The following is a 12,403-nucleotide window of genomic DNA, read 5'->3' on the forward strand; positions in this document are numbered from 1 at the left end:
TCAAGCAGAAAAATATTCCTGTAGAAAAGAAAATCCTGCCACTCTGGCTATTAAGGAAACAAGTTGCTTTTCCCCTCAGCAGAAAAAGCGCTGCCTCTCCCAGTCCTATCTGAGAGATCTGGCTGAACCAGGGGATCACAGAATGGCATAGGAGCCTTGATGAAACCGTGAATTATGGTAACTAGAAGGAATTCAGCTCTAGGAAAAACATCAGAATGAAACCCATCTTCTATAAACCAGAGACCACTTCTCAGCAGCCTGGACAGATATTGACATCTTTACCCTTGACGTCAACCTTTCAAGCCCTACGGCCCCTCTCCCCTTGTGTATTCCAGGTGACTGCTCTCAGATTACCCCTGAAAGGACCACGATTAATTTGACTTACTGTCCTCCAAAGAGCTGCATCCCCAGCAGAGCAAACACCACGATGAAGAGGAACAGCAGAAAGAGCAAACTGATGATGGACTTCATGGAGTTCAGCAAGGAGACCACGAGATTCCTCAGGGAATTCCAGTATCTGTGGTGGAGATCAGAGCAGCCAAGAGAGAACATTAACGGGAGAAGAGCCTCTTTAGTTTAGAAACTGATAAGATCTATTCTTTTATTAAAAAAAAAAAAAAAGGAGAGAGACAGAGGAGAAAGAATGAACAAAAGGAAACAAATAACAAGGAATGGCAGGGATTATTGACATCTTTAATCTCCTCTCATGGCCTATATGATTGAAAAGCATAGCTCAATGACAAAATCTCCTGTAGTATCCCAAGGGCCGAGATGGTCACCCTGGTGCATGTGTACCAGTGCAGAGAAGTTCTCTGCAGTGAAAGGGGTCGGTTTAGTTTCTCAGCAGCCCCTCTCCTGGTGTAGGTTTCATCCTTTCTGTGTATGCTCTCCCATCTTTCTCATCCCGAACTGCAGTCAGCAGGGGTGTGAAAAAATGGGATGTGTCGATATCAGTGAGTGGCTTAACCTGGAGACAGTGAATCCTTGGCTTCACGAGGCATAAAGCAGGAATAACCATAATTTCTGCCAGGAAATGTCCCCTTCCAATTTATCAAATGCCCCGAGTATTCACAAGCAGGCTTAAAACCTCACACGCTTAGACACTTCTGTAGATGTTTAACACACACACTCATGCACAACAGATGCCTTCAGTGCGGGGCAGTTCAGCTGTGCAGTTGAAGCATCCAGGACCAAGCAGCCACCTCTGAGGATGAAAACAAATCCAGGACATTAACTCTGACGTGACAAGAGGGAACGGCTCAGCCTACATCACAGGCAATACAACCACACCACATCCTGCCATCTGCTGCAGCCCCTTTTTGCTTCTATCCCCCAACGTGCCCAGAGGTCGCTCCGGGCACACGCACAGGCAGGCACGCTGCGTGATGGGGAGGGTGCCAAGGAATTGCCCCTTCCCTTGCTCTATTGCCCTACTTACATTAGGAAAACTAATGAATCCGAATATGCAGAACGAGCTATTAAGCAAAGGAGCTCTTTGACAACCTCCTTTTGGACAGTCAGGCACACGGAACAACAGGCTTGGAGCAGACAGAGCAAAACATGCGATTTCCTATGTTAAAGGTTTTGAGACCAGGAATCTTTAAGGCAGGATTTTTTCCAAAAAACTCATTTTCCTCTTCTTCCTCTCCCCCGTGCAGCGGGGAGGAGTGAACCACCCCACAATGGGGATGGCAGAGGCAGGTCCACGCCAGGAGGAGCAGGAACACCCATTCCAAGAAAAGTTATGTCCATAACACAGTGACAACAGGTTTCAGGGGGAAATTTTTGTCTCGTGGGGGGATATCTTCAATTTTAAGAGATGCAACCAAACCTCTCCTTGGAGAAGGTGGACGGGTTTGTTTGTCCCAAAGACTTCGCCCTGCTTGGCACAGTGCCTTCAGGCAAAATCCACCACCAGCACCTTGCAGCTAACCCAGCTGGACACTGAATTCCCGGAGAGGCCCCAGCTTGTCTTGGAAGAGCTCAGCACCAAATCCTGCCTGATTACTGAGCACAGGATATAACAAGGGGCTGCATCTCTGCAGTTGCCAGTCCCCATTTGATTCAGTCATGACTAAGAGGAAAATACGTGAAACTGTCCTCTGTCTTCCTCTCTGAATTTTTCCCTCTTAGGCTGTGTCGACTCTTAGGGCATCCTGCTGTCACTTTTGGGACTGCTGTAATTTAACTTTTTAGCTATTACATCACTGCCAGCTGCAGTCACACAGATTTGGGCCATAGGAATCAAAAACTCTGACATAAATTCTTCAGAGCCGGGTGGACTGCTATTGTCTGCTACTAAACCCAGAGGCAGGGAGCCTCAGGGGAAAACAAAAATATGTGAAAGATACAGAAAATGGGCAAAAAAGAAAACTACTTAGGATCAGGATATTTTCACAGTGAAGAACCCGATAAGAGCAGGTGGGCATCAGTCTGTGCGTGGTGCTATGGCTTCAGTTGCTCCCTAAATTGTGCCCAGATCTGCTGGGGGAGCTGGGAGGGACCTGGTGACACAACATGTTTCTGTCATGCCAGGGGGGGAAAAACAAACAAGCAAACAAAAAAAACCCTCTTAATTAGGCTAAGGGAATTCTGCACTGGGGGGGGACAGACGACAGTTCTTTCTTACTGCCCTGAGAAAGGGGTGAGCACCCAGCTCACTTTGTGACTTGTTTTGTTAGGTTAAACCTCAGGCTTTGTCCCTTTCTTATACTGGCTAATAAACCTGAACAGTCAAAACTGGCAAAAAAATCCTTTAAACTTGCAAAAATGTCTTTTTTTTTTTGTAAGCACAACATACAATCAGATACACCCAACCTCAGTAAGTAGCTCTGGATAAATTTTAACTGCAGACAATTAGTTACTAGAAATTTGCTATAAAATGCAGAGTTTTCCATAAGATTTCCGTAACATTACAGCAGAGGTAGATTAAGCGACATTTCTGGAGCAACATCCCACCCCTTTTGCTGGACATTTACAGAACTTCATCTTTTCTACTCCTACAGTGCCTCAAATGACACCTCACCATGCACAAACTGTTGATCTTCATGGTAATTAGCAGATATAAAACAGAAAACACTACAGAGCTAACAAATATCACACGTGAATAGTTAGGAAAGTACTTAGCTTCTTCAAATTACTGTTTTGTTCAAATGTGACAAACTATGCTTTATGCATTTGGGTTACTGTTCTGGTGCTTGTTTGTTTGTTTTGTGGGGTACGTTTTTTTTTCCTCTTTATCTTTTTCTCTTTTAATCGAAGAGAGTGATGGAAAGAGGGGAGATGTGAGGAGGTAATTCTGCAGCAGCAAACAACAGCAGGAGCACACAAATATTTCATCAAGTTCCACACTACAACATCAAAACCATGTGGAAATTGCTCTTGATGGGTTTACAAGGTGCATGGCAGCTATTTCCTAATGCCAGCACACAGTAACACAGCACATAAGCATGAAAACACCTGAAAAGCTGGGGCAGCCCAACTCTAGCGAACGCTCAAATTCACAGACTCAGTACAGAAAACCCTAGGCACTCCCAGACCAGGTAGAGCACAGACAGCAACACACTTCACGTTTGTGTCAACGCTGTGGTTTGGTCATCAGCATTCCTTACCCAGCCGTAGCCAGAGTAATTCAGCTCACCAGATCTAAGTATTTAAGGAACTATCACCAGGTCAGCAGCAGGTAAGTGGGAAGTTGGTAGAGTTTAGAAATTAAAGAAACTTTTTTCTCCTTCCACAAGAAATGAGGAATCACCTACTGAGACTCTTGTTGTAAGCAAGCTTAAAGCCAAAGGAAAGCAGGATGCTCTCATGCAGCCCTGCCCCAAGGGTATAAAAGGGCTGAAAACTGTGTCAGACAAACCTGTATGTACATGAGGCTGGGGAAAGGGCTGTTAAAAGTCCTCAGAGATGCAACTTCCTTGGAACTCACTAACTTCTGACTGCCAGAAACCCGAAGTGCCCAGCCAAGGGAAGGGCAATTCTGCTTCTACAGTTTTCTTCCATTCCCACACCCACTTAAGGCCATTGCCGATGTAGGATGTTAGGACTGACAGACCTTTGTGCTGCCAATTACAGGGTGTTATGTTGTTGTTGTTACTGTATTATCGTTATTTTTATTATTAATACATGTGGAAAGCACTACTATTTTCTGTGGGGCTGGTGATACAGATCTCATATACTACTAGAAGTCTAATGGGAACAGAACAGGAGCTGGACTCACTTTGTGACTTTGAAAATCCTCAGCAGTCGAAGAGCTCTCAGTACGCTGATGCCAAATGAGGTACCAGGCTTCACCGCAGCCCAAATAACTTCAAAGATACTTCCCACGATCACCTGCAAGAGAAGTCCATTTTATAGACGGCAAAACATCTCCTGCGTTCTTTGTGGTGCTGCTATAGAGGCCGAGAGCTGAAGAGTCAAAGCGCGTACTACGACGGCTTTCTTGCGGAAGCTTCAGTGCAATTTTGAAAGAAAAAAAAAAAAAAAGCCTGGTTCTAACTTTCTGCAGTCCAATTTAAAAAAGGGCAGTACCTAGAGTAGGATAGAAGAGATAGGAACTTGTTGCTTTCTTCTCTAACAAGCGAACTACCTCAAAATAGCATTTCTTGAAGGACACAACTACTTTTTTTTTTTTTTTTTTTATCTACACTGGCACAACTGCAAATACCATTTGTACAACTACTTCACCTGGCCAGTCCAGGCAGCCCCCAGAGACTCACGGGGCCCCCGCCCCACCCTCCCCATCCCAACAGAAGCACCATGGCTTTGGCTGCAGCACTGCAGAACAGCCCAGCGTTAACCTTGTGCAAAATCACCAGAATCTTCTGGCAACTCAGAGTCTTTAGCAGACTGATTAAGATACCAGCTATTAAGAGAGCCTATAAAGTCTCTAGCATGCACATCCAATTGTCTGCCAGGCCCTCAGGCTCCAGTTATTGAAAGAATTGTCCCCAGCCAAGGGTTTTAGCTTTGCTTTGTTTTTAATTTTTGTTTGTTTTAAGGTTGACAGAGAATTAACCTCAATAAATAATAAGAGTTTTTCTCTGAAATCCTCTATTAAAAAAAAAGAAAGACAAAATAATAATGGGTTAAGCACAATTAGAAAGGGTGATTATATCAACACAGGCTATTGCACAGTTAATAAGAGAAGATGGGCATTTTGTTGCCAGTGTTATTATTTGCATTAACTTAGCATATTTCAGAGCTCGCACGGACCGTGGTCCCCAGTTGCGTGACGCACACCATTAGCACGTTACAACCAGACCCCAGGGAGCAGCTGGCTCCTCATGAGAAAGGCAGCGTTAACGGCACGGCAGGGCACGAGTTGCTGTGCCTGGGTACCCGAGCAGTGCCGTGACCCTCGGCAGCTTGCAAACCCCTTCCATGAGCAGACACCTGGATGTCTTTTGAAAAACGCAGCACGGCACGCAGCCGCTCTGCATGAAACGCTGTACCCTGATCAAGAAAATGTAGTGGAAAAAGGGGAACATACAACAGTTGCTCACCCAATCGCTCCCATTATAAAAAGAAGAAATTAATATTTCTCTCCCACAGTCTGTGACTCTTGGGAATCCCTCATGAACCAGCAACAACCTTTCCTTAGTCACTCCACATATTACATTGACAATTAACTTCCCTGGCATCCCAGCATGGCCTCTTGGGAGTGGTTTCACATGAGACCCCAGTGGACCATTTCTCCCAAGACTGATGTTGCCCTGTTTTGTTGTTTCTCTTTTTGCTTTTGAACCATTTCATCGTGATGGTTTGTCAGACTAAACTGGCTACAGATCTACATGGTGTTCCAGTGGGGTGCAGCAGCAGCATTAGTTCTGGGGGCTGGAAGGTGGGTGAGGAGGCAGAAACACAGACAGAAGTAGAATCCCTGCGGATTCTCTAAAGGAGGCAGAATTAGAAACAGATCAACAGCTTTACCTCCTGGGAAACACCCTGCAAAGCTTATTGCCAGTGCTGCACTCCTCATAGCATGACAGTTGAGCTTTGCTGTGAGTTGGGTGCCTCCAGTTGAGGGAAGCTTCTCTGGCTCTTGGATTAGGTGCCAACTCTCAGTGTGCAGACATGCAGTTATCTTACATTGTCTGGGTTGTTTGCGATCTGGTTCCTGTTTGTAGAAGTCTGTGCCTTAGTGGTTACGCAGCCAGAAAGATCTGCACAGCATATCTCAATGCTTTGATCCCCCATCACTGCACGGGGCACCCAGGGATGAAAGTCCCACACAGCAGGGTCTCAGGGCAGGCACACACAGATGACTTTTGGGTTTGACCTCAGTCTGTTTAGCTCTGAGCTTTCCTGACACTGCTGCCAACAAGAGGATCTGGTAGCTCTAGGTGTAGTCTTGGCTTTAGGAGCTGTCACATACCAAAAGCAAAAATACCTCCTCCTCCCATGTGGGACCAGTGCTGAAGCAGGGACTTTAGCCCATAGGGAAAAAAGAATCACTCTAAGCACTTTGGCAGATTAAGACTAGAAACAACAGACTAAATCCATCTTGGAGAGAAGGACTGGATGGTGGCTACAATGAACTTACCTGTTTTCCCCTTGCTCATGGCTGCATCAGAAGCACCACATCTGCTTTGTTAAAGAAACCTTACAGCCTGACTCCTGCTCTAGGACCAGTGCTCACCCCACGCTAAAGATATAAAAAGCCCAGTTAACCCTAGGTAATTAGTCTGTAGTTAGTACAGACTAATAGCTTTTAATAAATAAACATCTACCTGCAATGTTCTTGTACAGTTGTGTCAGAACTGGCCCTTCTATTGACATGTTACAGGTATGGTTTTAGCAGGAAAGGGAGAGCCTGTACTTCTACAATGAAACGATCAGAATTAGGGCTTTTCTGTCACCTCATTATGTGTTTAAGCCTCTGCTTCTGGGCACTCATGTCTGAAAAGTTCTGCCTATGTATCCTGACATAAAGGCCACTGAAGGGACAATAGGGGAGATGAGCAATAAGATGTGTGGGCTTTTTGTCTTTCAATCACCTCATTTAAATGGGAGAGAGAATCTCACATTAATCAGAGCATTTACTGGTGCTGACGCTCGAGCACCCCATAACTCCTGTGGAAATGAAATCCCTGGCTGTCACATTTCTTCAAGAAGGATTATAACTAGGGAAAGCTTAATGTGTTTCACTGCAGCTAATTTATATGACAACTGCTCCATGGAAAAGACACCTTTGTAGCACCATTTCCCATACACAGTCTTAATCACTGAACCCCATTTAATAATGGGGGAAAACGCACTTCATCCATGCAGCTGAAAGCTACTCACCCCAAAGTCAAAGCAGTTGAATGAAGAGTGGAAGTAATTTCTTGGCCCCAGTCCATACATCTTCAAAGACATCTCAGTAAGGAACAGGCCCAGAAAAACAAACTCTGCGAAATCTAGGAAACAGAAAAGAGATTAAATTAGTCCACAAGACCTTGGTAGGCAGAGTTCTTCATGCAGGAAACAACAGTAATTTTTCACAATGCAGGCTTCCTCCTGCCAGAAGAAAATCCCTTTGCAATGGCAAACAAGACCCTGAGGAGAGTTTCACATAAATATTTCTATATGAGTGTGAGCTGCATTCAGATTGAGGAATTGGGAAGGGGGAAGGCAATGTTTCATGTGTACTGTGGGAAGCTTGGCATGAGCATTAAATAATATCATCATCCTCTTTGTAAAGGAATTTTGAAAGAGTTCTGGATCTAGAATTTCCAAAGGTCTAATTTCATTGCACAGATGTTTTGCAAATGCATGTTTGGAGCTTCTGTACCTACGTGAGATGGGCATTTTTGGAAGTGGGGTGTAAGCTTTTATAACATTCTCTCACGATAAAAATACCTTCTTACCCAACAGAGCTGCTGCCTCTGTGAGCTCAGATTCAGAGGTGTTGGGTCTACTGTTAGCACACAGCCACTTTTATTTTTATTACGCCTGCATAACTATATAATTATGGAAGAGCAAGTTCAGTTTCCTTCTGCTTCATATATCACAAGCAAATAGGCTGTGAAGCTTTTGATGGGAGAATTTATCACCTATGGTGAAACAAAGGGCAGAAAGAACATAGCTGGAGCTTTCAACTTCCGTATCAGGCTTTTTAGGACTTGAAGCTACAGAAAACATTGCCTTTGGCATTTTGAGTTATGCAAGTTAGGTCTGGAAGCCAATGAGCAACAGAAACAATGGAACATTAAAAACAAACATAAGGTTAAAAATCCCCTTGATACTACCAAAACAAACCAAATGGCACACGGCAAACCTCTCCCTCTAGAGAAAAGGGGAAGGAAAGGGTCAAACTTCGAAAGGTAAAGATCAGTCATGTTGCTTACCGCAGCACAGAAGCTTCTCAGATATTGTAGCATGCAGATGCTACAGGGAAGACTTCTGTAAATCAAGTTTTATGACTCCAGGAACAATAAAGAGAAGATGGTGCTAAACTTTTCTCAAAGGTGCACTGACAAGGGGCAACAGATACAAGTTGCTACAGGGAAAAATTCAATTAATCTGAAATCCCAGTGTTCTGTATGCCTCCTGGAATACATGGCTTCAGCTAATGAGTGTGGGGAAGGAGCAGGGAGGGAACGAGGGTCCTTTCACACTGCATGGCTTTTGCTCAGGTCTTTGCCTTGCACATTCATACCAAGCGAGTGCATTTGGCCCAGGTCCATCTTGCACTGATGCTTGTCTTTTGAAATGGCTTGAAAAGCACACTTCCACTATCAAAAATTAAAAGAGGGATTTTACATTTCAAATGAAGACAGTCATGAAATATCACAGGCATGATGCTAAGTGAAATGCAGGAAGCACTAAGTAGATGAGGAAGGTTTATTAACACTTCACTGGGTAGCCTACAAGGGCGCTTCTGCCAACATTTTCAAGAGGGGAGGAAATACTGGGAGAGTATTAATTACTCCATGTAACCTAGTCTCCTTGTAAATAGGAGCAATAACATTAAAGGAGACTACAAAGGGCAAAGTTCACATTTGACGAATAAGATGACAAAATATGAGATCTGCACACTTCTCAGTGTTTTTGCTACCAGCAGGTAGGCTCCATCTGCAGGGTCTCAGCACTCAGGGGGCACTGCAGTGGCATGGACTCACGAAGGAGCAGCACATCTCCGCCTTCCTTAGTGCCAGGAACCTGCTAGGAGAAGCATGTTCCCACCACACCATGCTAAAGTTCTCTCCTTCCTGGAAAGACCTGTAGCAAATCAGTGAGCAAAAAGTTCTTTTCAACACAAGGGATCCCAGAGTAGGAATTTTTGAGTTACCCTGGCAATATACTTGACTATTCAAGTGCAGAGAAAGGGACCAGAGGAGCTAGTGTCAGGCGTGACGTTAGATAGTAATAACATAAGAATATGAAATCAAGAAAACAAAACCAACAAACAGCAAAAACAAGGAACCCCTCAAAATGTGTTCAATGGTATCAAATTTCCTTGCACACAATTGAAAAGATTGCAAGTAGCAAGAACATTAAAATAGTTAATTATTAATAGCTGTTGCTGCAAATCAGCCACTTAGACAGTAGCTAACTTCCATTCTGCACCCTGCAGTCTTTGGAAATGGTAAGGAGCAGAATGAAACACTCCCCTAGCAAACCAGATACATCTTCCCAGAACACAGAAGAATTTGTGCTGCTGCTGTCACCTCTTCCACTCATTAGCCCCGAGGGAAAACTTGCACCAGCATTTATGCCGTTTACAGAGTCGCTCTCTCGCTGGGAAGTTAGAGCTCCCATCTTAGGTTTCATGCTCAGCAGAGCTCAGCAAGCCTGACGACATTTATTTGAATATCTTCAGTGTAAAGTCCTCCTATTACAAGGATCGATGTCAAACCAATGCTTTGAAACTGATGGCCTTGCTTAGCTGGCAGACAAAACTTGGAATTGCAGGGAGAGGTTGTAGGGAGGGTCCAGGGAAAGCATTGCACAGCCTTCACCCCTTGTATCTCACTTTGGTGGGGAGATTCTTATTTATCCAGCAGACTCACCTTTAAGCGTTATATTTCACGTATGCCCAGAATAATGAAAAAACAAGGTAGAATTTTTATTACAATTTTCACCAACATATCCCAGTGCACTTTGCCAAGATAACTGCAATCATTTTGTAAGAAGAAAAAGGAGGAAAGAAAGGATTAATGTTCAGTCACCCATCCAGCAGAAGCATTTCCAAAAAAAACCACAATTATTATCCAGTGCAATGTTTTGTCATTGAACAGACACAACCTGAACAAATATATGCAAGACCAGATTATCATGGGAGAAAAGCAGCAAGCAAATGCCCTAAGTAAAATAGAATCAAGTGATATTCAATAAAAAAACAGAAGAAACACATAAGAAACTCAATAACCAAGGAACAACTTCCTTCTGCCTCTCTTGAAAGAAGAGCCCAACTCGTCTTTTCACGCCAGATGCCGTCCGTCTAGAGCGGAGCTCGCAGCGATAGCTGGGCCTCAGCAGACACCAGGTGCTACACATCACAGCGCCGCACGGACAAGGGATGGAGGCAAGGAAAATGTGGGCATAGTGAACTCCTTGGGCAGAAGGAATTGACTCAGAATGAATCAGCTCCTCCAGCTGATGGATCAGATACGTGATTTCTTCTGACATGGCCCTGCCCATTTAATTGAAAATACAATTTTGTTGTTTGGACCTCCTGGTATTCAGACCCCACAAGTAATTTAATCTGCCTTAAACAGAAGCATTTTGTAATGTGATTGAAGCAAAGAAAGTTTGATACAAATACTCTTATTTAATTTAAGATTTGTACTATTAGCAAAGGCCACGCTAGTATCTTTTTGCCCCATACTTTTGAATTAGATGGTTAGTGGCTCTTTTTTGACAATCACCAATGGATTAATTCCATTTCTGCCCTGGCTCCAAGTCTGATGACATTAGGAGCAGGTGTTGAGCCTGCCACTTCAGTTTCCTTTGCTCTTCCTCCTCGTACATTAAAGCAACCAGGAGGAGAACCTCAGTGAAGTACAACTTCTGCCTCTGACAAGGCAGACGTGAAACGTTCAGCAGACATAAATAAATATGCTCGTTTCAGAAAGCCTTTTCCCTGCAATTGCAAATGCTGCATATTTATATCCAGAGGGAGCTGGCTATCTACTTCAAAGGCAAACACAATATCATCAAAAAGGCCTAATTGCATCAAACACATGGTTCAGCACAGCACAGCACACAGGGAAGACGTTCTCAGGCCATAATGTCTAAAATACTGTTTTCAAATATTGTATTTATCAGAAAGGAGGCGTTCTGGAACTCATTTTTAGACAGAAACTGAGAAGCAAGCTAAAGATCACTACAGAGTTAGCCAGGGAAACCCAGAGAGAGTTCCTTCATGGAGGGCAGCCACAGGCAAAGGAAAGCCTGATGAGAAGGCTCCCATCCTCCCAAGGGAAAACTTAGTGATTTAATCCTAAAACCTTCTCATCGCAGTCCCTAAAACTCATCCCGGGGAAGCTTCCACAGCCCTTCCTTTCCAACTTTCTTCCATAGCTTTATCCAAGAGCAGAGGAGACAACCACCTGACCTGAATAGCACAGAAATGCATTCAGCTGCTTTTATATCAGTCCTGTAACTTCTGCTCATGCTACAACATGCATATTTTAGAGGGCACAGTTCTGAATGGAAAACCCTTAAAATGCTGCACCTCCACTATGTGCCTACGTTACAGACTTCATGGTTGTTGTCCTTGCTGATGAAGATAGGTCTTTGCTGCAAATAGATCTCAAGCAATGCTTTCCTATGCTAGATTACACAGTTGTCTTCTGACAGAATTCTCTTGGTGTAAATAAGTGCAAGCAAATTATGATCACGGATATCCTTCTATAGGGAACTGCAACTTATTTAACTGAAGGTCCATGCTCTGGAGAGCAGCAAATGCCAAACATACATGTGCAGTGTGAAAAAACTCATTGCAACGTGGCACCAGAGCCCTTTTCATACTGAGAAGGAAGTTTTCCCATCTAATTTGGGCATAACTGTGGAGGCATAAAGTATGTCCTGTCATTTACCATACCCCAAGAATTCCAGGAGTTTCCCATCAGGGTAAATAGCCAGCTCTTTCAATGAGACTAAACAAACTCCAAGCCCCTTTGTAAAGCTCCCACTGTTCCTTTTCAAAGCAGTTGCAGCAACACGGAATATCAAGTAGAGAAAGCTAATCAGAACAACTCAACAGCAGAAAAGTTAAAAGAAAAGACCAGAGGAAAATAAATCAATGCAGACCTGTAAGGCTTTAACCAGCCATTCTTTAGGTAAAATTAATTTGTAAAGTAATTAAATGTTCCCCAGAGGGACAGGTATAATTGAATTAGAGGTGCCTGGGTAGCATTTTGTGGCTTAGCAGATCCTCGCAGACTTCACCGCACTCCTGTCCCCCTGTCAC

General features: G+C 43.9%; 1 protein-coding gene across 14 annotated transcripts in view; it reads right to left on the bottom strand.

Annotated features, from left to right (window-relative positions):
• LOC308180364 (voltage-dependent N-type calcium channel subunit alpha-1B-like) overlaps positions 1-12,403 on the bottom strand; it is a 283,793-nt gene that overhangs the window by 108,409 nt on the left and 162,981 nt on the right. For all 14 annotated transcript variants that reach the window (XM_080561843.1, XM_080561849.1, XM_080561844.1 and 11 more), the window contains 3 exons: positions 7,291-7,403; positions 4,223-4,335; positions 386-517 (listed from right to left, as the gene is read on the bottom strand). In XM_080561843.1, the coding sequence (XP_080417969.1) occupies positions 386-517; positions 4,223-4,335; positions 7,291-7,403 (358 nt within the window). The remainder of the gene's footprint in view (positions 1-385; positions 518-4,222; positions 4,336-7,290; positions 7,404-12,403) is intronic.

The sequence above is a fragment of the Anser brachyrhynchus genome, assembly GCF_964034855.1.
Source record: "Anser brachyrhynchus genome assembly, chromosome: 19".
NCBI classification, from domain to species: domain Eukaryota; kingdom Metazoa; phylum Chordata; class Aves; order Anseriformes; family Anatidae; genus Anser; species Anser brachyrhynchus.